Source organism: Dipodomys spectabilis, unplaced genomic scaffold, assembly GCF_019054845.1.
Source record: "Dipodomys spectabilis isolate Male_0828 unplaced genomic scaffold, ASM1905484v1 ptg000573l, whole genome shotgun sequence".
Taxonomy (NCBI): Eukaryota; Metazoa; Chordata; class Mammalia; order Rodentia; family Heteromyidae; genus Dipodomys; species Dipodomys spectabilis.
The window spans coordinates 362720-389179 of NW_024871250.1; the positions used below are offsets into that span (position 1 = coordinate 362720).

At 49.9% G+C, this 26460-nt stretch overlaps 2 protein-coding genes and 1 long non-coding RNA gene across 6 annotated transcripts in view; 1 reads left to right on the plus strand and 2 right to left on the minus strand.

The window, feature by feature from the left end:
* The first annotated feature begins 2936 nt into the window (after positions 1 to 2936).
* LOC122100309 (zinc finger protein 883-like) lies at positions 2937 to 12534 on the plus strand. The gene is made up of 4 exons (XM_042670670.1): positions 2937 to 3004; positions 8414 to 8540; positions 8740 to 8800; positions 10256 to 12534. Exons 1-4 carry the CDS (start codon positions 3002 to 3004, stop codon positions 12006 to 12008), a joined length of 1944 nt encoding a protein of 647 aa, XP_042526604.1. The 5' UTR covers positions 2937 to 3001; the 3' UTR covers positions 12009 to 12534.
* A 4873-nt stretch (positions 12535 to 17407) lies between these two features.
* LOC122100275 (zinc finger protein 791-like) overlaps positions 17408 to 26460 on the minus strand; it is a 29316-nt gene continuing 20263 nt past the window's right edge. The window contains exon 6 of the mRNA XM_042670626.1: positions 17408 to 18213. Coding sequence (XP_042526560.1) covers positions 17545 to 18213 — 669 coding nt within the window. The 3' untranslated portion in view covers positions 17408 to 17544. The remainder of the gene's footprint in view (positions 18214 to 26460) is intronic.
* On the minus strand, positions 18759 to 25573 carry LOC122100313. 4 transcript variants are annotated; one of them, XR_006146151.1, is made up of 6 exons: positions 25437 to 25573; positions 24593 to 24858; positions 20218 to 20344; positions 19951 to 20011; positions 19487 to 19610; positions 18759 to 18850 (listed from the first exon to the last, which is right to left on the minus strand). It is a non-coding gene; the product is annotated as an uncharacterized LOC122100313 (long non-coding RNA). The 4 variants fall into 4 exon arrangements; XR_006146152.1 differs by having other exon boundaries at positions 19487 to 19584; positions 19951 to 20344; XR_006146149.1 differs by having other exon boundaries at positions 19951 to 20344.

Sequence of the window (26460 nt, forward strand, 5' to 3'; positions counted from 1 at the left end):
CGGCCGGCGCCTCCCCCGCCGCGCGCCGCGGCGGCCCGCCACGCCCCCCGGCCCTGATTGGCTAACGGGAGCAGGGCCCGCCTCCGAGCCCTGAGTGACCGCAGAGCCGGCCTGTGCGGTGCTTGGTGGAATGGCCAGGAGCTGTTCCAGCCACAGGCATTCCTGAGCCCCGCGTCCTCGGGGCGGGGCGGGGCGGGGTCCCAGCCTGGCAGGTGTCAGCGTGCAGGCAGAACTTGTTTCTGGCGTCTCAACTTTTAAAGTTGATCTCATACAAGATGGGAGAAGAGTTACGGTTACTAGGGCCGGGGAGAAGGAGGGAAGGAGATTGTGGGAACGTTGTCGGTGAGGACTACGTTATAATTAGAAGTGATAATTCTGGTGTTCTCTTACTCAACAGCATGGATAAAGATCATGACGATATAATGTGTGTGTGTTTTTAATCTAGAAGAAAGGGTTTTTAATGGCCTCACAAAACAAATATATATTTATGAAAATAGCTGTCTTACCTTAATTTCAATATCGCCAAGAATTCACACACACCAAAGCATCACATTGTAACCCACAAACAGAGATAATTATGATCTATCAGTAAAATAAAGAATAGAAGTTGGGACCCTATCTCAACTGGCTGAGTAATTGCAAGGCCTGGAGACCAGTCCCAGTTCAACAAAAACAGAAAACTAAAACCCAGTTGGTCTTTTATTAAAAGGGTTTCCATGGAAACACCTATTTTCTGACTTAGGCTCCATCGCTCTTTTAAAGCTGTGTCATGGACTTCGGAGGGGAATGTACTGAACTTGCTTTCACTGACCCAGAAGGAAACAGGCTCTGTGTGTGGACCCACTTCAACATGGAGTGTACTCACAAAATAAAAGACACCTTTCATTCAGAAACTCTCCCCAACTAAGACTGGCCCTTTGCCAGGGCTTCTAAACCAAATTGCAAGTGCACACATTAAGCTGGATGGTGGTGGCGGCTGGTGCTTGAAATGCTAGATACTTTTTAAGAAGGTGAACTCTGAGTATTGAGGTTACAATCCATCCTATGTAGGTAATTCCAAGAGACTCATCTTAAATTAACTACCAGAAAACTGGAAGTGGAACTGTGGCTCAAAGAATTGAGTGCTAGCCTGTGTATAAGAACTCATGGGAAAACTTCCAGGCCCAAGTTCAGCCTGATGGGGGTGGGAGGGGGCTGAAAATGGAGCTGTGGCTCCACAAGCTGTGAGTGAAACAGCTCAGGGACAATGCCCAGGGCCCAAGGGCAAGCCCCAGTACTGGCACACATCCAAGATGCATACTCATCCAGATTTTCAACTGCCACTGACCTACTGTGTAGGATCAGAAAGTTACTCCAACAGAAAATCAGTATCCAAGGCTGGAGATGAACTGTGGGAGAAGTCTTACTAGTGGATAATCTAAGAGACAAAGATTAGATTACTGGTGTGTTCAACAAAGAACTGAATGATAGCCAGGCGTGGATGAATCACGCCTATAATCCTAGCTACTCAGAGGCTGAAATCTGAGGATAGCAGTTCAAAGCCAGCCCAAGCAAGAACGTCCGTGAGACTCTTATCTTCAATGAACCACCAGAAAACATGTGGTGATGTGGCTCAAGAAGTAGAGCACTAGCTTTGAGCTGAAGAGCTGAGGGACATAACTGAATGAGTGCACACAATAGTAAAATGGTAAAGGGAGGAGTTTAATTGAGAAAGTCCAATGTCAAGAAAAATATGCGTGAACGAGGTAGCTCAAGGATGCCACAGGGCTGGGAAGGTGGCTTACTGGTAGAGTGCTTGCCTAGCATGCATGAAACCTTGAGTTCACTTCCTTGGTACCACATACACAGAAAAAGCCAGAAGTGGCACTATAGCTCACGTAATAAAGTGCTAGCCTTAAGCACAGAGAGGCTCAGGGACAGTCCCAGGCCCTGAGTTCTAGCCCCAGAACTGGCCAAAAAAAAAAAAAAAAAAAAAAAAAATTCAGCTTCCTAAAATTTGGTAAGTGCAAGGGGGAATTTCTGGTGGCAATTTGGGCTGATCTTGGACAGGAAAGAGAGCAAGACTTATCACAGACAGAAGTTGAGCTGTGGTTCAAGTGGTAGAAGACAACAAGTCTGAGTGAAAAAGCGCCCAAGCCCTGAGTTCATGCCCCAGAATTAAGAAATAAATAATAAACTTTTAAATTTATAAGGCTGTAGTTATTGAAAAGCTTCAGCTGCTAACTCAGAACCAACCAGCGCCACTGCCAAGAGAAAACAATATTGAAAAGGAATGCCAATGGTGGGAATTATTGTGGGGAGAGGGGTTGGTATCAACCCAGAATGCTGTCACTATTCAACCTGGTGACTGCAATCATTTTCTGTCCAGTTATTCCCCATTATATGGGTAAATCTTGGTTGTGATGTTGACTGGATTAAAAGACACTTTGAAAAAAAAATAAAAGACACCTTGAAAATTAGCAAACTATCCTTCCAGAAATTATTGTATCAGAGCATGCTCAGAAGAATACAGAGGGGACCACTGAAATAACTCGAGAAAAATCTGCCCTGGATGGGAGGAAGCCTGAGCTGGAAATAGTGTTGCTGGATTTTTTTTCCCCCGGTTTTGGGCTTGAATTCAGGGCCTGGGCACTGTCCCCGAGCTTCTACTACTCGAGCCACAGCCCCACTTCCGGATTTTGTGGTAGTTAATTGGCGATAAGAAGCTCAGGGACTTTCCTGTTTGGGCTGGCTTCGAACTGCCAACCTCACATCTGCGTCTCTAGTGTCGTTAGGGTAACAGGCCAGAGCCTGCCTGGCGGGAGGTCTTTGTCCCGCCCCGCCCCGCCCTTCATCGTTATCCAATCAGGGCCTCTGAGGGATCTGTCCAATAAGGAGCCGCGATGGGGGGGCGGAGTCCTCCGACGGTTCCGGTTCCGGTATAAGAGGCGGGGGAAAGCGCTTCGCCGCGTGCGCTGGCAGAGGTGGCAGATGGGAGCGCCAAGTCCGGTCCGGCGCGGGGATGGTGAGTGCGGGGCGTCCCGGAGCGGCGGGGAGAGGCCGGGGCCGGACGCGGCCTGGGCGCGGTGGGCGCCGCTCGACCCTCGCGGCACGCGGGCTACGGAGGGGCCCGGGCGATGGCGGGCCCGGGGACCGGCCCGGCGCGTCCGCCCGCGGCCTCCCCGCGCAGCCGCGCGCCGCCCGCGGCCTCCCCGCGCAGCCGCGCGCCGCCCGCGGCCTCCCCGCGCCGCCCGCGCCGCCCGCCGCCCGCGGCCTCCCCGCGCAGCCGCGCGCCGCCCGCGGCCTCCCCGCGCAGCCGCCCGCCGCCCGCGGCCTCCCCGCGCCGCCCGCGCCGCCCGCCGCCCGCGGCCTCCCCGCGCAGCCGCGCGCCGCCCGCGGCCTCCCCGCGCAGCCGCGCGCCGCCCGCGGCCTCCCCGCGCCGCCCGCGCCGCCCGCGGCCTCCCCGCGCAGCCGCGCGCCGCCCGCGGCCTCCCCGCGCCGCCCGCGCCGCCCGCGGCCTCCCCGCGCCGCCCGCGCCGCCCGCCGCCCGCGGCCTCCCTGCGCAGCCGCGCGCCGCCCGGCGGGGGGGGGGGGGGCGCCGAGGCGCCTCGGCGCGGCCCGGGGTTGCGGGGGCACGTCCGGGGCCCCGTCCACGGCCTGGCCCCTCCCGCCGGGCCGGGGTTGCGGGGGCACGTCCGGGGCCCCGTCCACGGCCTGGCCCCTCCCGCCGGGCCGCTCCGTGCAGCCGCCGGGGAACCCCGAGGCCGCACTCACTGGGGACGGGGCGCCGCCGTGGTGGACACGGTTGGTGTTTGGGGGACGGGGCCTGTGGTCCCCTCGGACACAGGTGGTGGTGTTCTAAGACGCTTCTAGAAATGGCGTTCGTGTGTCCGTAGCTAGCACGCGCCGCTTCCAGAATTTGATTTTTTAGAGATTTGTTGTTGTGGTGGTCGGTCGTGGGGCCTGAACTCTGGGCCTGGGCGCTGTCCCTCAGCTCAAGGCGAGCGCTCTACCACTTGAGCCACAGCGCCACTTCCTGGCGTGCATTTTTTTTTTTTATTAGCATACACCTTGACTTGGTTTTAATGGCATACTGCAACCTGGGGAAAGGCCTGCTGCAGGTTTTATAGGCACCTAATGTTTAGAAAGAATAGGGCTGGCCGGGCGCTGGTGGCTCACGCCTGTAATCCTAGCTACTCAGGAGGCTGAGATATGAGGATCGCGGTTCAAAGCCAGCCCGGGCAGGAAAGACCGTGAGACTCCTATCTCCAATAAACCACCAGAAAACCGGAAGTGGCACTGTAGCTCAAGTGGTAGAGCGCTCGCCTTGAGCTGAAGGGCTGAGGGACAGCGCCCAGGCCCAGAGTTCAAGCCCCACGACGACAAAAAGAAAAAAGGATAGGGCTGTGGGGCTGGAAATGTGGTAGAGTGCTTCCCTAGCATACATGAAGCCCTGGGTTTGATTCCTCAGTACCACATACACAGAAGGGGTGCTCTGGCTCAATGGATAGAGTGCTGGCCTTGAGCAAAAGCAGTTCAGGGGGGGCTGGGAAGGTGGCTCAGTGGTAGAGTGCTTACCTTGCATGCCTGAGGCCCTGGGTTCGATTCCTCAGCACCACATAAGCAAAGAGAAAAAAGCCGGAAGTGGTGCTGTGGCTCAAGTGGTAGAATGCTGGCCTTGAGCTGAAGAGCTGAGGGACAGCGCCCAGGCCCAGAGTTCAGGCCCCACAGCCCCCCACCCCCACCCCCCCCAAAAAAAAGCTCAGGGACAGTGCCCACGCCCTGAGTTCAAGCCCCTGGACTAGGAAAAGAAAAAAAAAAGGGTTTTGAACTCAGAAAACAGCAGACAAATTGGAGGAGGAGCAGGAGGTTGTGGAGGTGGCAAGATCAGGGTCCATTCCAAAGAAAGTCATCCCATGCAGCCATTTTGTGAAAGCAGCAGGAGACTTTGTTTGCTAGTTCTGGGTGCGGTGTGTGTTTGGGCTGGGCAGTCCAGTCTCTTCCTCCCTCCTTACCACCAAGTCTTGTGCTCTTAATCAGCTTTCTCACATATGGACTACCAGTTGAACCACACCCCCAGTCTAGCATTGTTTTTGTCTTAAGTGAGTCCTTTGAGCTTTCCTTGTTGCAGGCTGCCTTGAACCTTCATCCTTAGATCAGCCTCCTCAGTTACTAGGAATAAGAACACTCACCACTGTGTGCACACACACTTTGGTCTCAGAGCCTCCAGTTTCTTGCCTTAGCCTGGCTCTCTCACCACATGAGCCAGCTCTCCAGCTCTCAGCTAATCATTTTTGAGGCCAAAATTGAGCATTTGGAAAATGTGTGAGGTCATGGCAGTGGTTAAAGTGGGGGATGGAGGAAACCTGTAATTCAACTGTGTAGAAATGCTCTTGTTCCTTTCCTCCTGGGAGGTCAGGAGTCTTTGATCCCAGGTATTTACTCAGATCGAAGCAACTGGACAAAACATTTCATCTGTTTTTTGTTGTTGTTGTTTTTGGTTGGTTGCGGGGCTTGAACTCAGGGCCTGGGTGCTGTTCCTGAGCTGCTTTTTTTTTTTTTTTTTTTGTCGGTCGTGGGGCTTGAACTCTGGGCCTGGGCGCTGTCCCTCAGCCCTTCAGCTCAAGGCGAATGCTCTACCACTTGAGCTACAGCGCCACTTCCAGTTTTCTGGTGGTTTATTGGAGATAGGAGTCTCACGGTCTCTCCTGCCCTGGCTGGTTTTGAACCGCCTTCCTCAGATCTCAGCCTCCTGAGTAGATAGGATTACAGGCGTGAGCCACCAGCGCCCGGCTCTGAGCTTCTTTTTGCTCAAGGCTAGCACTCTACCACTTGAGCCATGGCACCACTTCTGGTTTTTGAGTGGTTCATTGGAGTTAATCTCATGGGGACTTTTCTGCTCTGGTTGGCTTTGAATCGTGATCCTCAGATCTCAGCTTCTTTAGTAGCTAGGATTATAGGCGTGAGCCACCAGTGCCATAAAGTTGAGGCAGTCTGACAAAAAGACACTTCGATTCTGCTTTCTGGACTCAAGGTTTTGTGTATTTGAGAACTGACAAGGGGAGTACAGCATAATTTTTTGATTTTTTTTTTTTTTTTGGGTTGGTCTTGGGGCTTGAACTCTGGGCCTGGGTGCTGTTCCTCAGCTCTACAGCTCAAGGCTAGTGCTCTACCACTTGAGCCACAGCACCACTTCCATTTTTTTTTTGGTGGTTAACTGGAGATAAGAGTCTCTAGGATGGGGGCTGGGAAGGTGGCTCAGTGGTAGAGTGCTTGCCTTGCATGCATGAAGCCCTGGGTTCGATTCCTAAGCACCACGTAAGTGAAAAGAAAAAAGCTGGAAGTGGCGCTGTGGCTCAAGTGGTAGAGCGCTAGCCTTGAGCTGAAGAGCTGAGGGACAGCACCCAGGCCCAGAGTTCAGGCCCCACAACTGGACCCAAAAGAAAAAAAAAAGAATCTCTAGGACTTTCCTGTCCAGGCTGGCTCTGAACTATGACCTGATCCTCAGATCTCAGCCTCCAGAGTAGCTAGGATTACAGGCTTGAGCCACCGGCACCCAGCGTAGTCTAATTTTTACATTTGGTGTTTGTGTCTCTTTGTGACATCAGGATGGTCGAGTGTCTTTGTTTTTGCATAAACACCATTCAGGCACTGTGTAAATTCAAGTTAATAAGGTGATTCAGGGCAGCACCCCACTATCACTTTGGGAAAGCAAACACATATTTTGGACTGGCATGTGCAGTGGTGGCACTGATGCTGAAGCCGTGGGTCTCTGCACGGTATAGTGGTGTCAGAATAATTCGTAGAATACCCCTTGAACATTTTGGTGGTCAGCACAATCCCCTACTTCGTGTCAGACATATTGGGAGGCAGGCTTCTTTGATGTGACATCATAGTTTCCAGGTCTGCCCCATTTACCGTTGGCAGTAGAAGTTCATTTTTTTTTTTTTGTCGGTTGTGGGTCTTGAACTCTGGGCCTGGGCGCTGTCCCTCAGCTCTTCAGCTCAAGGCCAGTGCTCTACCACTTGAGCTACAGCGCCACTTCCGGTTTTCCGGTGGTTTATTGGAGATAGGAGTCTCACGGTCTCTCCTGCCCGGGCTGGCTTTGAACCGTGATCCTCAGGTCTCAGCCTCTGAGTAGCTAGGATTACAGGCGTGAGCCACCAGCGCCCGGCATTAGAAGTTCATTCTTATGGCTGGGTAAAATTCTTTTTTTGGGGGGGGGGGAAGGTCCGGTCATGGGCCTGAATTCTGGGCCTGGGCGCTGTCCCTCAGCTCTTCAGCTCAAGGCTAGCGCTCTACCACTTGAGCCACAGTGCCACTTCCAGCTTTTTTTTTCTGCTTATGTGGTGCTGAGGAATCAAACCCAGGGCCTCATGCATGCAAGGCAAGCGCTCTACCACTGAGCCTCCTTCCCAGCCCTGACTGGATAAAATTCGATTATATATGCCACATTTTCTTTATTCATCTGATTTCACCCATTCATTTAGCCTAATTCCATAGTTTATTGTCAATAATGATGCCACGTGGTAGGTCAACCCCGCAGTCTTAGATGCTACTTGGGAGGTAGAGATTGGGGGACTGCCATTTGAGGCCCACCTGGGCATAACAGTTCTTGAGATTCCCTCTCAATAACTGGCTGGGTGTGATGGCGCCTATCTGACCTAGCCTCAAGGGAAACACAAATAGGGTCACAATCCAGGTGGCCCTGGGAATACAGTGATCCAAGAGACATTCCATAGAATGGGAAAAGAAACCTACCCAGCCATCCAACAGATAAAAGATTATTTCCAGTTACAAAATCCCAAAATGGAGTTCTGGTTCAAATGGTAGAGCGTTTGAGTGAAAAAACAAAAACAGTCACAGATTTTCCTGCCTGGGCTGGAAAAGACTCTCACAGGGACTTTTCTCCCCCGGCTGGCTTTGAACCCCAGTCCTCAGATCTCAGCCTCTTGAGTATCTAGGATTACAGGCGTGAGCCACTAGCACCCGACTCACAGAAAATCTTTAGAATAAGAAAATGATAGTTAAATATGAAGGAAACGCCATCAAGATTTTGAGTTCAAGGCAGAATGAGCTACATAGTAAAAACCTGTCTCAAACCTTTGTTGTCACCCTTCTGATAATTTTGTCTCAAAATAGCTGCTTTTGCTCTCACAAGAACTAAAGTAGGAATTCCTTGGGCAGTGCTACAGTCTCAGTGTCCCAATTGTAATTGTTGGGACTGCTTACAAAACAGGTGCCCATGTTCTGCTGTTAATTACCAAATGGCTCCCAGCTCCTGTCAGAATTGCTACATGAGAGTGTGTGTGAGTGCGTGTGATAAGAGTCGTGGGGGGAGGGGCGGCATCATCATGTGAAATTCTTGGGAGTCTTTATTTACAGTGCTGTGGCTTTCATTATTCCTTATGGGTATGCGTGTGGGCTATTGTAGGATCCAGTGACCTTTGTGGATGTTGTTGTGACCTTCACACTGGAAGAATGGGCTTTGTTGGATTCTCCCCAAAAGAAGCTCCACAGACATGTGATGTGGGAAACACTCAGGAACCTGGCTGCTATAGGTAAGCACAGCATCCCTCCTCTAATCCATGAATGACTGTGATACTCTTCAGTGCTGTTGTACCATTTGGAATATGGGAATGGAATACTGGGGTGAATAGGCCATGAATGATCATAAACTATAATAAAAAACATCTGCAATGGATGATTCTTTTTATAACGTTGAATAAGTCACAGTGATTTTTTGTGATTAAATTTTAGGGACAAAACAGAATGAAGAAAGTATTGAACATGGCTGCAAAACTCTCGGCAGAAATCTAAGGTAATTTTCCCTAACAAGAAAAAGCTGTGGGGGCTGGGAAGGTGGCTCAGTGGTAGAGCGCTTGCCTTGCTTGCCTGAGGCCCTGGGTTCGATTCCTCAGCACCACATAAGCAAAAAGAAAAAAAGCCGGAAGTGGCACTGTGGCTCAATTGGTAGAGCGCTAGCCTTGAGCTGAAGAGCTGAGGGACAGCGCCCAGGCCCAGAGTTCAGGCCCCACGACCGGACCAAAAAAAGAAAAAGAAAAAGCTGTGTACCTCAAATGTGGAGTATAGGAACCTTCAAAACTTAAGTACATGCTGGGCCACTGGGGGGCTGCTCACGCCTGTCATCCTAGCTACTCAGGAGGCTGAGATCTGAGGATCGCGGTTCAAAGCCAGCCCTGCCAGGCAGGAAAGTCTGTGAGACTCTGATCTCCAATAAACCACCAGAAAATGGGAAGTGGCACTGTAGCTCAAGTGGTAGAGCGCTAGCCTTGAGCTGAAGAGCTGAGGGACAGCACCCAGGCCCAGATTTCAAGCCCCTGACTGATTAAAAAAAAAACAAACGTATTGCGCTCTCTCTCTCTCTCTCTCTCTCTCTCTCTCTCTATATATATATATATATATATAAAATTCCTTTTAAATTCAGGCTTTGTGTATCTGTATGAAATGGAAATGAGTTTTAGGTTTAGATGACCCTTACCTCCAGCATACTAGAAGAATTTCAAACATTAACATGCAGTGGGTGTGGGTGTGGTGAGAGAGAGCGTGTGAGTGAGAGCTGGTCTTGGATCTTGAACTCAGGTTCTGGCACTGCCCCTTAGCTTTTTGGCTCAAGGCTAGGACTGCCTCTTGAGCCACGGGCCTTCCAACTTTTTGCTGGTTATTTGGAGATAAGAGCTTCAGAGACATGCCTGCTTGGGCCGGCTTTGAACCCTGATCCTCAGATCTCAACTTCCAACCCTGATGCCTGGCATGCTAAAATAAGGAATACCTTTTCACTTAATACTTAATTATAACTTATCTGTAAAAACACACTCAACAGAGAGTGTTCACCTGGTCTGTGAAGGTGGTGTTACACATCCATATATGAATTCCTTACTTTGGGGGTTGCTTACCTCAGCCTTACTGCAGTCATTCAGCTCACTCTTTTTCATAAATCATTTTAGAAGTCAGAGATCCAACCCTGGTTTGGGGAAAACGACTGATGTTTAAAAAACTATTGTAAGCTGTGTGCCAGTGGCTCACTCCTAAAAGCCTACCTACTCAGGAGGCTGAGATCTGAGGATTCAGCCCAGGCAAGAAAGTCCACGAGACTCTTCAGTAAACTACTCAGTAAAAGGCAGAAGTGGCGCTGTAGCTCAAGTGGTAGAGCGCTAGTCTTGAACACAAAGAGGCTCAGGGACAGTGCCCAGGTTCTGAGTTCAAGTCAGAAAAAAAACTCCAAAACTTATCATTCTCTTTTCATGTTTACCAGCGGTAGTGTGGTAGAGAGGCTCTGTGAATATGAAGGAGGCAATCAGTGTGTAAAGTTCTGCCAGCGGATTCTGGAGCATCCTGTTGGTCTTCCTTCTGGGGTACTACCGTGTGAAGAGTACCGGTGTGAGGACCTTGTCACTTACTTGTTTCCGCGTGGGCCCCTCAGCGCTCACACCACACACAGACCCTGTGTGAATCTGAAGGCTGATACCCAGGAGGCATGCAGGAAAAGCTGCTCTTCCTCCCTGGACTTGGAGAGCCGTGAAAGCTCTCACTCGAGAGAGAAGCCCAGTGGAAATAAATCGTCTGACAAGGCCCATCAGAGTCTCTCTTCTATCCCACACCATGAGAGCACTGTCAAAGGAAGCAGCCCTCAGCGTAAGCAGCATGGAAAAGCCTTCACAAGAACAAGCACTCACACGGAAGAGACGCCATCTGTGTCTGAAGAACGTGGGGAAGCCTTCGGGCTTGCCAAGTGTTTTCACAGACGCGGAGGAAATCCCGGCGATGGGCCTGCTCACAACGGGAAGCCGGGCAGAGAAAGTCAGGCTCAGACTCACACAAGAGCTCAGAGTGGAGAGAAACGCTACGGATGTCAGCAGTGTGGAAAATCCTTCAGTTACCGTTTTTACGTGAAAATCCATGAGAGAATTCACTCTGGAGAGAAACCCTATGGCTGCCAGCAGTGTGAGAAAGCCTTCACTAGTTCCAGTCATCTCCACAGACATGTGAGAACTCACACGGGAGAGAAGCCTTACAAGTGCAAGCAGTGTGGAAAAGTCTTCAGTCGCATCTCTTACCTTAAACTACATGAAAGAGCCCACTCCGGGGAGGAGCTTTGTGCATGTGAGCAGTGCGGAAAATCCTTTGCTTTCTCCAGCAACCTTCAGAGACACCAGAGAACTCACTCTTGGGAGAAGCCCTACGTGTGTAAGCACTGTGGGAAAGCCTTCCGTTGTGGTTCTTACGTTAAAATCCACGAGAGGACCCACTTCCACGAGAAGCCTTATTTCTGCAAGCAATGTGGGAAGGCCTTCAAGTGTCCCAGTCATCTGCAGAGGCATAGACAGACGCACTTCAGAGAGAAAGCTTTTGTATGTAGGCAGTGTGGGATGGCTTTTAGTCAAGTTTTTCGCATGAAAATCCATGAAAGAATTCATTCTAGAGAGACTCAGTATGTATGTAAGCAATGTGGAAAAACCTTCCTTTCTTCCTATGCCCTTAGGAGACATGAAAAGACTCACACCAACGAGAAGCCCTATCAGTGTGCACAGTGCGGGAAAGCCTTTACTTTTAGTTCTTATATCAAAGTACACGAACGAACTCACTCCCAGGAAAGACCTTACTTATGTCATCAGTGTGGGAAAGCCTTCCTGAGGTCTACTCACCTCCAGAGACATGAACTGACCCACAGTACCGTCAAGCCATTCATATGTAAGCAGTGTGGGAAAGGCTTTTGCGAGCGCTTTTTCATGAAAGCCCATGAAAGAATTCATGGTGGGGAGAAGCTGGGATGTCAGCAGTGTGGAAAAGCTTTCCCTTTTGCAAGTGCTCTTGAGAGGCACGAAAGGACTCACACTGGAGAGAAGCCCTACGGGTGTGCGCAGTGCGGAAAAGCCTTCTCTCGACCCTACCTCCTCAAAGCACACGAAAGAACCCACACCGGGGACAAACCCTACGGTTGTGGGAAGTGTGGGAAAGCCTTTGTTCATTCTTCTCTCCTTAGAAGACATGAAAAGACTCACGCCTGAGGAAGAAAACCCTGCATGTCTAACCCTTGTGTGAAAGCCTTCATTCTCTCTGGTTGCCGCCAACCACAGGAAAGAACTTCTGCTGCCCACGTGAGCCATGGTGATGTCATCACTCAGCCAGAGCCACCTGGAAACGTCAGAGAACACTGGACGGACACAGCGTAGGCAACCCTGTGCCAGTCGGTGTTCAGAGAACACACCAGGAAATCACATCTTGGTTATCTGCTTTCATTTTACTAAGACAAAAGGACTCAAGCTGGAATGAACACACAATGTGTGAACTTGGTGGGTGCCAGTGGCTGAGATCTTTCTCAGTCGCTTTAAATTTCCACTCACACTCTTCAAAGCTGATAATCGGCATGTACTCAGCATAGTACATTTTGTTGTTGTTGGTGGTCATGGGACTTGAACTCTGGGCCTGGGCACTATCTCTGAGGTCTTCTGCTCAAAGCAGACGCTCTACCATGTGAGCCACAGCGCCACTTCCAGTTTTCTAGTGGTTAGAGGTAAGAGTCTCCCCGACTATCCTGCCCGGGCTGGCTTTGAACCACAATCCTCAGTTCTCAGCCTCATGAGTAGCTAGGATTACAGGCATGAGCCACCAGCACCTGGCCATAATACATTCTTGTGTCATGTCCAGCTCCTTTTTCTGGGCCTTGATTTCTACATGCAGTGTCGGACTCTCCTCTTGGCCTTGCTTTAGGGAGCAAGGACGGCAGTGGTGTTGTCCGTGAGCCGCCTCCAGCCTCTGGCCCCTGGCCCCAGCCTTGCCTGGTGTTTACCCAGGCTGATACGCTTGCCTTTCATTTGATTCTGAGTCTTTTCCAGGTTCATTTTGAGGATTTCGTTTTCATCTTTGACTTTTACAAGTTCCTGATTTATGTCTTCAAAAAAAATTTTTTTTTTTTTGGGTCCGGTCGCGGGGTCTGAACTCTGGGCCTGGGCGCTGTCCCTCAGCTCTTCAGCTCAAGGCGAGCGCTCTACCACTTGAGCCACAGCGCCACTTCCGGCTTTTTTTTTTCCTTTTTGTTTATGTGGTGCTGAGGAATCGAACCCAGGGCCTCAGGATTGCAAAGCAAGCACTCTACCACTGAGCCACCTTCCAGCCCCTTTGAGCCTCTCTCTCTGCTCAAGGCTGGCTCACAGGCTTTCCTGCTGCTCGGGCTGGCTTTGAATCTCGATCCTCAGATCTCAGCCCCGAGTAGGTAGGATTACAGGCGTGAGCCACCGGCGCCCAGCTCAGAGAGCTGAATTTTAATTCAACAAGGCTGGATTTCAGAGTCCTGAGCTCCCTCCCATATTTCTCAGGAGATAACCCAGTTTCCAGGCAGCTAACGTGCTTGTCATTTTCCGTCTTTCTCTCCCTTGGACATTCCTTTTTCCAATGTCCATTTTGCTAGCAATGAGGTTCTCTACTGCCGTTTGCAAATGGATAACGCTTTTCCCTCAACACCTAACCTTTGAACCTTTCTTCTAATATCTGGGGCTGGCTGGTTCTCTGAGGCCTCAGAATCTATAGGCGTATACATAGGTCCTGTTGGCCTCCAGAGCCCTTCCAGAAAAGCAGCAGGGGACTCACTGGGGAGCTGCACACTCTCACCTTAGGTAAATGAATTGGCTTCCTAGCCGCCACCCAGATCCCACTAACAGTCTGGAGATAACTGGTAAGCACTCCTTATCTTGATCGCTGCTATAGTCCCAGCTTGGTGAGTCAGAGGAAAGACTTGCTCCAAACGGACAGGGTCATCAATGGAAGACCCCTCTGGTCCCAGGACCGCCTTTGCAGCACGGTTCCCTGTTCTCTGGGGCTTAAAGCCCTATACAAGTTGAGTCACCCTAGGTGGGCTAGTGTGCAAAAAATACTATTTCCAATAATGAGTTGAATCCCTGGGGTTTTCCAGTAAAGGATGGATTTTGCTGTTTCCAGCTGTACAAGTCCCTAGTTGTAAAGGGAACATGCATTAGAAAGGGGGCTTGCCTAGTCTCCCCCAGGCGCCTGTCTAAAGGGTAGGAAAGGGACTATGCCACCTTGTTCCCACCTCAGGAACTACTTCTGGTGTGGGGAGGACTTAACATTGGAGGTGCTAATGGCACCGCCACCCTGCTCCTCAGAGAATGGTACCCATGTCACGGGAGGTATGGGCCACCCTGCCCAGTCCCAGCTCAAGAAGGACCTCCCCTCTAACTGTGATCCTCCTGTTGTCTCCCAAGTAGACAGCAGCACAGCCCTGCAGCCGGGCGCCTGCGTGTGTGTTTGCTATAAACAAGATTTGTTGAACACATTTTTTGACTCTTAACTGTATTCCTACAATCTGCAGACACAAATGTTAACTTATTTGTTTACTGAGAAGTTGTCTTCAGCTATCTTGTAATCCGTGCTATCTTGTAATCGGGGCTCTAATTCATGTTTGTTGCGTTTTTCTATTCCATGATTGAGAATTCTCATGCCCCATCCAATTAAAGAGTTTCTCAGGTGAATTTTACTTCTCTCGCCTATATTGTTGTTTCTTTTTATTATAATAGTCTGATACTAATCATGCCAGAAGAAACACTGTGCTGCTGTGACTCTTAGCAGAGTCCAGGAAGACCTAGTTTTTGTCAAATAGGACACAGGGATTCCATAAACTCTCTAAATGAGGGGCTGGGAAGGTGGCTCAGTGGTAGAGTGCTTGCCTTGCACGCATGAGGCCCTGGGTTCAATTCCTCAGCACCACATAAGCAAAAAGAAAAAAAGCCTGAAGTGGCGCTGTGGCTCAGGTGATAGAGCCTTGAGCTGAAGATCTGAGGGACAGCGCCCAGGCCCAGAGTTAAGCCACACGACTGAACCCCCCCCCCCCCAAAAAAAAAAATCTAAATGACAAGATAGTTTAACAGCAAGAACATGCTGTATAGAATTTGACAGGACTGGTGTGTGTTGTATGGGGAGTGGTTGGGATTTAATGTCAGGATGACCCATCCCAACACTTAGATGTGCTTAAGTAGGTGAATAAAATGCTAACTCTGCTCTCATGATGGTTCTTAGCTAGAGGTGGTAGAGGCTAGGGTGAGGTAGTCCTGAGAATGGCTGTCCTGTGATTCTACGTGAAAATTGTGTTCTATTAATCTGAGAGACATGGGTCTTGCTCTGACCTAGCCACTGAACATTGCAGTTTGGGCTACGTGGCGTGTCTCTTCAGGTAACATGGCCTTGCTGTCAGTGTAGCCTGATTCCAGTCTTAATGTTTTTGTCCTTGGGCTTAAACTCAGGGCCTGAATGCTCTCCCTGAGCTTGCTTTGCTCAAGGCTAGTGCTCCAACATTTCAGCCACAGCTCTACTTTGAGCTTTTTTGTGTAGTTAACTAGAGCTGAGGCTCACCAACTTTCTTGCCTGGGCTGGCTTCAAACTGCAATCCTCAGATCTTACCCTCCTGAGTAGCTAGAAAGACAGGCGTTGAGCTACCAGTGCTGGCTACAGCTCAAGTAGTCTGAACCTTTTACTTTTTTTGGGGGGGGGGTGTCAGCTGTGGGGCCTGAACTCTGGGCCTGGGCGCAGTCCCTCAGCTCTTCAGCTCAAGGCGAGCACTCTACCACTTGAGCCACAGCACCACTTCTGGTGTTTTCTGCTTATGTGGTGCTGAGGAATTGAAGCCAGGGCCTCATGCATGCAAGGCAAGCGCTCTACCACTGAGCCACCTTCCCAGCCCCTGCTTTTACCTTTCATGCAAACACTCAAGGATTTTCAGCAGTGTACGGACACAGGCCTGACCTTCTATTGGGTAATGATCTAATAAGCACCTGGCAAGGTAAAAATGTAGGTGAAATATGTATTTTTACATGTAATCTAGCGAACATTTTTTTATTTTTTGGTCCAGTCATGGGGCCTGAACTTTAGGCCTGGGTGTTGTCCCTCAGCTCTTCAGCTCAAGGTTAGCGCTCTACCACTTGAGCCACAGTGCCACTTCCGGCTTCCTTCTTTTTGCTTATGGGATGCTGAGGAATCAAACCCAGGGCCTCAGGCAGGCAAGACAAGCGCTCTACCACTGGGCCACCCTCCTGGCCCCTAGCGAACATTCTTGAGCCAGGCTGCCCTCAATGTAACACACTTAAGAAGCTGGAGATGAGCAGCTGTGGTAAAAGCTTTCCCCCAACTTTTCTCAGTTTATTGATTTTCAAACTAAAAATTAAAAACAAGCCAGATGACAGTGACTCACGCCTGTCATCCCTGCTACTCAGGAGGCTGATATGGGAGGATCCCAGTTGGAATCCAGCCCAGGCAGGAAAGACCTTGACACTCTTATTTCCAATAAACCACCAGAAAATCGGGAAGTGGCGCTGTGGCTCAAGTAGTTGAGCACTAGCCTTGAACAAAAGAGCTCAGAGACAGGGCCCAGGCCCAGAGTTCAAGCCCCATGACAAAAAAAAAGGGGGGGGGGGCAGAGGACATACTAGCAAGGGACTTCAGTTTACTCAATGAATGGAGAAATAGGAGCTATATGCCAGGCATGCTCTACAGAGGAATCATGAAGAAAAGTAAGTTTATTTGAGCTAGCTCATAGAAGCAGCTGACTACAGCCAAGGTCACAAAGGCAAACTCCTATTCTGATGACAAAACCATGGCCAACTCCCAAGCCAGGCTAAGTGCAAGAATGACAGGGTCAGCCCCTGGGCTGAGGCAGGGAGCTCCCATGGGAGCTCACTCTGCCCCGCGGTCCCCTTCTCCCAGTGCTGATGACACTCCATATTGCCCAGAGTAAACTCACACTGGGAGCCATTTTATACTGTAGACCAAAGTAAACTGTCAAACTCAAACCTTTGCTGCGGAACAGCATTATGAGTCTAAGCCTGGCCTCTACCGATTTTGGGGTGCATATATGCATTTGTACACCAGTGTTAGGGCGTGAACTCAAGGCCTAGCTATTGTCTCCTTACCTTTGTTATTCAGGTGTTCTACCACATTAGCCATGGCTCTACTGGCTTTTTGGTGGTTTACTGGAGATAATAGGCTCAGGGGGGCTGGGAAGGTGGCTCAGTGGTAGAGCGCTTGCCTTGCATGCCTGAGGCCCTGCATGCCTGAGGCCCTGGGTTCGATTCCTCAGCACCACATAAGCAAAAAGAAAAAAGCTGGAAGTGGCGCTGTGGCTCAAGTGGCAGAGCGCTAACCTAGAGCTGAGGGACAGCGCCCAGGCCCAGAGTTCAGGCCCCAGGACCAGACCCAAAAAAAAAAAGTCTCAGGGATTTTCCTGCTGGGCTGGCTAAGGAATCAAACCCTGGGCTTCAAGCAGGGTAAATAAGCTCTCTACCAATAAGCCACAATCCCAGTCCAAATTCATGTTTTATTTGCCAGTCCTGGGGCTTGAACTCAGGGCTTGGGGACTGTCCCTGAGCTTCTTTTAATCAAAGCTAGCGCTCTCCCACTTGAGCCATTTCCGGCCTTTTCTGTGTATGGGGCACTGAGGAATTGAACCCAGGGCTTCATGCATGCTAGGCAAGCACTCAGTCACATTCTCAGCTCCCAAATTCAAGATTTCGAACATCAAAGTAGTCTTTCCTACATTGTTTACATACATAAAGCTTCTCCCCAGTGTTTTATTTTGTGTGTGTGTAAGGAACTGGAATCACTGAAGGCTTCTCCACATTCAGTACAGAGGAAGGGTTTCTCTTCATTGTGAGTGCGTTCGTGTTTCCGACGACCACTGAGAGTAAAGAAGGCTTTCCCACATTGCTTACACACATAGGGCTTCTCTCCAGTGTGAGTTCTCTCGTGGATGAGACAGTGACTGGATTGCCCGAATGCTTTCCCACACTGATTACAGACGTAAGGCTTCTCTCCAGTGTGAGTCCTTTCGTGTATGGTCAGGTAGCCGCAGGACCTGAAGGCTTTTCCACACTGTCTACACACATAGGGCTTCTCTTCAGTGTGAGTTATTTTATGTTTGTGCAAGGAACTTGAGTCACTGAAGGCTTTCCCGCACTCTTTACACAGAAAAGGTTTCTCACCACTGTGAATTCGTTCATGCTTTCGAACATCACTCAAAGAATAGAAGGTTTTCCCACACTGCTCGCACACACACGGCTTCTCTCCGGTGTGAGTTCTTTCATGTCGGATGCGGTGACTTGACTGCCGGAAGGCCTTCCCGCAGTAGCTGCACACGTAAGGCTTCTCCCCACTGTGCGTCCTTTCGTGAATTTTAATGTAACTGGAAGAACGAAACGCTTTCCCACACTGCTGACACACAAACAGTTTCTGTTCGGTGCTCTCAAACATTTCAGGGGAAGTGGGATGACTGAAGACATTCCCACACTGCTTACACTCGTGGGTTCTCACTCCTGTGTTGGTGCTGTCAGCGTTCTGGAAGCACTGGGGGTCGCTGAAGGCTCTCCCACACGCAGTACATTTACACGGCTTCTCTTCAAACTCCCGATACTCATAGAGTTTGGAGTCAGAGTAAGTTCTGAGGGCCATACTCAGGGACGAATGCCTGAGGAAGATGTCAAAGACGCCTGCTTCCACTCCAGCGGGGGTTTTAATGTTCAGAACAGAATCTAGAGGACTGTGGAAGATTTCTCCACCTTGAATAGCTTCTTTATGTCCAGAGTCTCCATCTTTTCGTCTTGTCGGTTGTGGGGCTTGAACTCTGGGCCTGGGCGCTGTCCCTCAGCTCCTCAGCTCAAGGTGAGCATCATACCACTTGAGTCACAGCACCACTTCCGGTTTTCTGGTGGTTCATTGGAGGTAAGAGTCTCTCACATACTTTCCTACCTGGGCTGACTTTGAACTGCAATCATTAAGTCTCAGCCTCCTGACTAGCTAGGATTACAGGTGTGACCACTGGTGCCCAGCAAGTCTTCATAAATCTTAAACCCTGGAAATAAGTGAGAGGGCATGACTGAGTCATTACTTTGTCATGACTTAGCAGAAGAGCTATCAGTTTGATGTTCTGTTAGAATTTTATTTATTTATTTTTTGGGTCTGGTCATGGGCCTGAACTCTGGGCCTGGGCGCTGTCGCTCAGCTCTTCAGCTCAAGGCTAGTGCTCTACCAATTGAGCCACAGCGCCACTTTTGGCTTTTTTTTTTTTTGCTTATGTGGTGCTGAGGAATCGAACCCAGGGCCTCAGGCATGCAAGGCAAGCACTCTACCAGTCTACCTTCCCAGACCATGCTCTTTTTTTTTTTTTTTGGTCAGTTGTGGGGCTTGAACTCTGGGCTTGGGCACTATCCCTGCGCTCTTCAGCTCAAGGTGAGCGCTCTACTGCTTAAGTCATAGTGCCACTTCCTATTTCAGCTTTAAATAAAGTTAGCTGAGTATTTCTTTTGTGAACAGTTGAGATTCAAATTGGCATTTGAATTTACAACTATTTGCATATGTAAAATGAGATGCTTCGAACAGAGCTCAAAATCTAAACACAAAATCTCTATCTTTCACATATACCATATATACAAACTCTGAACATAATTTCAGACATGTTAATTTTGTGCATGGGAGAAAGTTTCCTTACCTTAAAGCATCAGAAATCGTTGTTTTTGGCAAAAGACTGGAGGTCCAGAGGCTTCCAATGTTAAAACATTTTGGATTTGCAGATTATGGTGGTTCTACCTAAATCCATTTTTGGAGAACATTTCCTGAGATCAAATCAATATGAACTTGAGCTTAATTGTATGGTTTCTTTGGTTGAAAATTCTTTTCTAACTTTTTTTTGGGGGGGGGGGGGGTCTGTTGTGGGGCTTGAACTCTGGGGCTTAGGAGCCGTCCCTGAGCTCTTCAGCTCAAGGCGAGTGCTCTACAGCCACAGCACCACTCCCAGTTTTCTAGTGGTTAATTGGAGATAAGAGTCTCATGTGGACTTTCCTGCCTGGGCTGGCTTTGAACCGAGATCCTCAGATCTCAACCTCCTGAGTAGCTAGGATTATAGGCAAGTGCTACCAGTGCCCGGCCTTTTCTAACTTTTTAAGTATAAATTACCTTAGTTATCTCCTGGGACTTTAGCATACCTCTTCAATGGTCTGGTCTTCCCTTTCTTGTTCTACAATGTAGATCTAGAACATCATTACAAATGATGATGTCTTTACAGAGTAATCACGAGATTCCAGTTACATTCATGGTGTGACACGAGCATGTCTGGCAGGTTTACCCAAATGTTCTCATCCCACATTCCACATGACTGAGCAGCACGGGAGAACAGTGCCTCGCTCCCTGAGTGAGCAGGTCAGGGAAGGAAGTGGTCCTTACGTATGGAGGCCAGGTTCCGGAAGGTCTCCACCATCATGTCTCTGTACAGCTGCTGCTGGGCTGCATCCAGCAGAGCCCACTCCTCCAGGGTGAAGTTGACAAACACATCATCGAAGGTCACAGCCTCCTGAAACGTCACAAGGGCATACCAGGAGGGAGCGTGAGACTCATGTAATAGAGATCTACACGTTTTCATAAAAGGTTTGACACATACACACAAATCTATAATACATGCAATATAAACAGACCCATCTATAATATAAAGATGAGCCAAATCTAACTGAATAAAAGTGGCCAACATATATTTTACGCAAATATATTATACATGAAAACCAAAATCCAACTGGGCACACATGTAATCTTAGCTACTCAGGAGGCTGAGATCTGAGGATCATGGTTCAAATCCAGCCTGAGCTGAAAAGTCCCCATGAGATGCTTTAATTATCCACCAGAAAACCAGAAGTGAACCTGTGGCTCAAAGTGGTAGAGCCACTTTGATCTCTTAAACAATTGTTTCCTTAAAACAATTTAAAGAAAAATGATACTCAGTACTAATGGAACAGAGAAACAGTCAAAAAAAATAACCAGTAAGCAGGGTACCAGTGGCTACAATCCTGAGGACTGAGGTTTAAAAGCCCAGGCAGATAAGAGACTTCTATTTCCAAATAATCAGCAAGAAGCCGGAAGTGGAGTGGCTCAAGTGGTAGAGTGCCAGCCTGAGCCAAACCAGTTCAAGCCCTAGCACTGCAGACACATCACACAGCAACACAGCTGATGGGGTCTGCCATGGGACACACCTTTATTTTAGACTGAGGAATGAGAATTACAAATTCCAGGCCAACCTGGGTTAATTACAAAGTAAGAGACTTGTCTGGGCTACATAATGAAAAGCAGCCTCACCAAAAAAAGGCCAGCTTAAAAATAAAAAACATAAGACTACTCAGAGGGGCTGGGAATGTGGCTTAGTGGTAGAGTGCTTGCAGCTTAGTGGTAGAGTGCTTGCCTAGCATGCATGAAGCCCTGGGTCCCATTCTTCAGTACACCATACACAGACAGAGCCAAAAGTGGCGCTGTGGCTAAAGTGATAGAGTGCAGGCCTTGACCACAGAGAGGCTCAGGGACAGAGCCCAGGCTTTGAGATGAAGCCCAGGACAAGAAAGAAAGAAAGAAAGAAAGAAAGAAAGAAAGAAAGAAAGAAAGAAAGAAAGAAAGAAAGAAAGAAAGAAAGAAAGAAAGAAAGAAAGAAAGAAAGAAAGAAAGAAAGAAAGAAAGAAAGAAAGAAAGAAAGAAAGAAAGAAAGAAAGAAAGAAAGAAAGAAAGAAAGAAAGAAAGAAAGAAAGAAAGAAAGAAAGAAAGAAAGAAAGAAAGAAAGAAAGAAAGAAAGAAAGAAAGAAAGAAAGAAAGAAAGAAAGAAAGAAAGAAAGAAAGAAAGAAAGAAAGAAAGAAAGAAAGAAAGAAAGAAAGAAAGAAAGAAAGAAAGAAAGAAAGAAAGAAAGAAAGAAAGAAAGAAAGAAAGAAAGAAAGAAAGAAAGAAAGAAAGAAAGAAAGAAGGAAAGAAAGACAGAAAGAAAGAAAGAAAGAGAGAGAAAGAGAGAAAGAAAGAGAGAAAGAGAGAGAGAAAGAGAGAGAGAAAGAGAAAGAAAGAAGGAAAGAAAGAAGGAAAGAAAGGAAGGAAGGAAGGAAAGAAAGGAAGGAAACTACCCAGAAATCCAAGTGCTAGTGGCTCACACCTGCAATCCTAGATACTGAGATCTGAGGATGGCAATTCAAAACCAGCCTACATAGGAAAGTCCACGAGACTCTTATCTCCAATGAACCACCAAAAACCTAGAATACACCTGTGGCTCAAGTGGTAGAATGCCAGCATGGAGCAACAAAAGCTCTCTAATACACAAAGCTTTTACAGGCTAATCGCAAAATAAAGCAACAGTATAGGAGTGGAATCTCTTCCTGAAGACAGGCTCAATTCTGATCATTAACCAAACAGATGAAGAATCAGCTGAAGATTCCAACTAGGCCATATCTTTGTCTCATTTTGATACCAAATGCTTTGTGTTTGCAAAACTAAACGATTCTCCCAACTGGCTGTGCGATTACTCAACTGTGTCACCACCTAGAGAGAACAGTCAACCCCCAATTCCCCACCAAGTCTCACCACCTGGCGCCTGCACTGCAGATGCCAGTCCCAAGAATTTCTGTCTGGTTACCATTCTCATCCTGAGAGATTTCGCTTCATGAGTTATCTCATTTGCATAAACTTCTAGATAAAAGATGTTCAAAAACTACTTTTGCTGACCCTGAAAATTAACTAACCACAAGAGAAAAGTTTGACATCTTGGTTTGCATTTTGCATATGGACTTGCTACTCCAAGCCATGTTCCTCACCTAGCAAAAATAGATGACATTATTATAAGGGACCAAAATGACTCCTAACTAACAGAAAAGGTTCCTCAGGACATACCAGGTCTGGATTACCCTGAGCTGTGGTAACAGAGGTAAAAATATAGCTAAACCTCCTCCCCCACAAAATGGATAATAAATAATGATCAACCAGGTCACAATATGCCGAGGACTGTATGTATATCCTAAGTCCCCCGTCCAGTGCTATGTCTATAAAACCTGAAGTCTGCACCCACAGAAGATGCCTCTAGAAGGTTCGAAGTGCTGTCTTCCCAAGGCATGCCTGTGCCATGTAATACACCATCTTTCCCTGCCCTTCACGAGAAGCAGCTGGCCAGATCTGATGAAATGTGAAACTCCTGGGGTTTGGGCCTAGCGCCTAAAACACTCTATCATTTCACTGTTTTTCACGAAATTGGTCTTTAATTCCTCTATCCAGAATGTGGGACAAAAACAATCCCACTACACACTAAAATAAACTCTCAATTACACAACTAATTTTTTCCCCAGCAGGCAGAGCACAACAAAGCTTTTCACTTTATCATTTGGCATAAATTAAAGGAGGATGAAAAAAATACTGCAGATGTTAAATTTTACCCAAGTGATGTTTCATGGTTTGTGTGTGTGTGTGTACACACATGCGTGTGCCAGTACTGTAGCTTGAACTCAGGGCTTTACACATCTGGCTTGGCATTTTCACTTAGAGCTGGGATTCTACCACTTGAGCCATTTGCTGGTTAATTAGCAATTGAAACAGAATCTTTAGCCTGGGGCTGATGGCTCACAACTGTAACGCTAGCTGCTCAGGAGGCTGAGATCTGAGGACTCTGGGGTTCAAAGCCAGACAGGGAAGGAAAGTCCACGAGACTCTTATCTCCAATTAACCATCAGGAAACCAGAAGTGGTGCTGTGGCTCAAGTGAAGAGCTGAGGGACAGCACTAAGGCCCAGCGTTCAAGACCCACGACCGACAAAACAAAAAACAAAACGAAAAAAACCACTCACACAAACAGAATCTTCAGAGCTTACTCTCCTGAGCAACTAGGATTATAGGCATGAACTCTGGGCTCCACATGAAATTTTCTCCCTTCCCACAGAATAGTACCAGGGTCAAAAAATGCTACTCAAGCCACAGCTCAGTCCAACAGTCCTGGACAAACTACAACACTCTTCGTTTCAGTTCTGGAGACATTGTAAGGAAAAGAAACACAAGCTTTTTTTTTGGGGGGGGGTCCGGTCGTGGGGCCTGAACTCTGGGCCTGGATGCTGTCCCTCAGATCTTCAGCTCAAGGCTAGCACTCGGGCTGGGAAGGTGGCTCAGTGGTAGAGCGCTTTCCTTGCATGCCTGAGGCCCTAGGTTCGATTCCTCAGCACCACATAAACAAAAAGAAAAAAGCCAGAAGTGGCACTGTGGCTCAAGTGGTAGAGCACTAGCCTTGAACTGAAGAGCTGAGGGACAGTGCCCAGGCCCAGAGTTCAGGCCCCACGACCAGACCCAAAAACAAAAAAAAAAAAACCAAAACACCTGTAACAAGGCCAGCCACTTCAAGTCATCAAATCCTCAAGTTCTGTCTCAAAAATGATTTGTTCTAGCCAGGTGCCAGTGTGGTCTGCCAGTCATCCTAGCTACTGAGGAGGCTGAGATCTGAGGATCGGGGATCAAAGCCAGCCCAGGCAGGAAAGACTGAGACTTCCAGAAATCCAGAAGTGGTGCTATGGCTCAAGTGGTAGAGCGCTAGCCTTGAGCTGAAAAGCTGAGGGACAGCGCCTAGGCCCAGAGTTCAAGCCCCACAACTGGCCAACAACAACAAAAAATTTGCTCCATAGTCAGCAGAAACAAAACTATCATTAAAGGAACCTGAGTCTCTTAGTGCCGACCTGTCATCTCTGCCGACCTGTCATCTCTGCCGACCTGTCATCTCTGGTCACTCTCAAGACAGGCTCAACTCAGGGGGACATGTCCCCTCTCCTCTTACCTTCTTTCTCCTAGGTTGGGCTCCTCTCTAGAAAGACCAGCGCGTGCTCCTCACTTTGGGGGTGGAGACCACATGCCAGTAGGATGTCCTTGCCCCCGCTGCCGTGGGTTCAAATGGCCCGATACAATGGGGGGGGGGGGGGGGGGTTGGAGGATGAAATCTTTAGTCACCGGTTCGAAATCAGGCTGCGAAGAAAAGCCTGTGAGACTCTCAAATTACCAAAAAGCCAGAAGTTGGAATTGTGGTTCAAGTGGTAGAGCGCCAGCCTTGGGTGAAAAAGGTAAGAGGGCTTGAGTTAGTGCAGTGCGCGCGCGCTCGCTCGCTGTGACACTGACACGCACACACGCACGCACGCACGCACGCACGGCCGGGTCCCGCCCGCGTCCCGAGCCCGCGGCGCCGACGTCGGGAGCCCCGGACGCGCGCGCGGACCCCGTTTCCGGGCAGGGGGCCGCGCGGGAAGGAAGGCGCCCACCGCAGCCCAGGGCTCGGGCGCGGGGCTCACACGCCGCCCTCGCGCGTCACCGGTTCGGGGACCGCCCCGCCACGGGCACGCCCGGGGGCCCGGGCCCCACCCCGCCGCCGCCGCGCGCGCCGACCCCGCGTCCCCGCGTCCCCGCGGGGCGGGCGCCGGGCCGGAAGTCGGCCCTGACGGACAGGACGCGGCTCCGCCGGCCACGCGGGCCCACCCGCGGCCCCCGACAGCCCCCGCGGCCCCCCGCGCGGCCTCGCGGCGCCGGCGGCCCCGCGCGGCAGCTGACGCGCGAGGCCCGGGCCGCCTCCGCCGGTTCCCGCCGGGCGCCAGCGCCCTCCGCACGCGCCTCCCGGCCAGGCCCGCGCTCACCATGGCCGCCCCCGGCTCCGCGGTGTCCTCCCGACGCCGCGAGGTCAGCGAAGGTCACCCGGCAGCCGAGGCCGAGCCGCCGGGACCCCCGGAGCAGCCCCGAGCGCCGCGAGCGTGACGGGGCGGGACAGGAAGCTCGGCCGGCGCCTCCCCCGCCGCGCGCCGCGGCGGCCCGCCACGCCCCCCGGCCCTGATTGGCTAACGGGAGCAGGGCCCGCCTCCGAGCCCTGAGTGACCGCAGAGCCGGCCTGTGCGGTGCTTGGTGGAATGGCCAGGAGCTGTTCCAGCCACAGGCATTCCTGAGCCCCGCGTCCTCGGGGCGGGGCGGGGCGGGGCGGGGTCCCAGCCTGGCAGGTGTCAGCGTGCAGGCAGAACTTGTTTCTGGCGTCTCAACTTTTAACATTGATCTCATACAAGATGGGAGAAGAGTCACGGTTAGGGCTGGGAAGGTGGCTCAGTGGTAGAGCGCTTGCCTTGCATGCCTGAGGCCCTGGGTTCGATTCCTCACCACCACATAAGCAAAAAGAAAAAAGCCAGAAGTGGCGCTGTGGCTCAAGTGGTAGAGCGCTCGCCTTGAGCTGAAGAGCTGAGGGACAGCGCCCAGGCCCAGAGTTCAGGCCCCACGACCGGACCCCCCCAAAAAAAAAAAAAAAAAAGTCAGGAGGGAAGGAGACTGGGAACGTTGTCGGTGAGGACTACGTTAGAAATGATCATTCTGGTGCTGTCCTGCGTGGCTAGGATTACAGGATTGAGCCACTGGTATTAGCATTTCGGGCTTTCTGGTTGTCAATTGAAACCTTGGGCCTCAGACCTTAGCCTCCTATGTAGCTAGGATTATAGGTGTGAACTAGTGATGTGTGGAAATTATTGGATTTCTTTTTTTTTTTGTCGGTCGTGGGGCTTGAACTCTGGGCCTGGGCGCTGTCCCTCAGCTCTTCAGCTCAAGGCGAGCGCTCTACCAATTGAGCTACAGTGCCACTTCCGGTTTTCTGGTGGTTTATTGGAGATAGGAGTCTCACGGTTT

Excerpts from the sequence above, each read along its gene's own strand:
- LOC122100309 (XM_042670670.1), top strand. Across the intron at positions 8,541-8,739 it reads CAGGAACCTGGCTGCTATAG|GGACAAAACAGAATGAAGAA; the intron begins GTAAGCACAGCA and ends ATTAAATTTTAG. Across the intron at positions 8,801-10,255 it reads ACTCTCGGCAGAAATCTAAG|CGGTAGTGTGGTAGAGAGGC; the intron begins GTAATTTTCCCT and ends CATGTTTACCAG.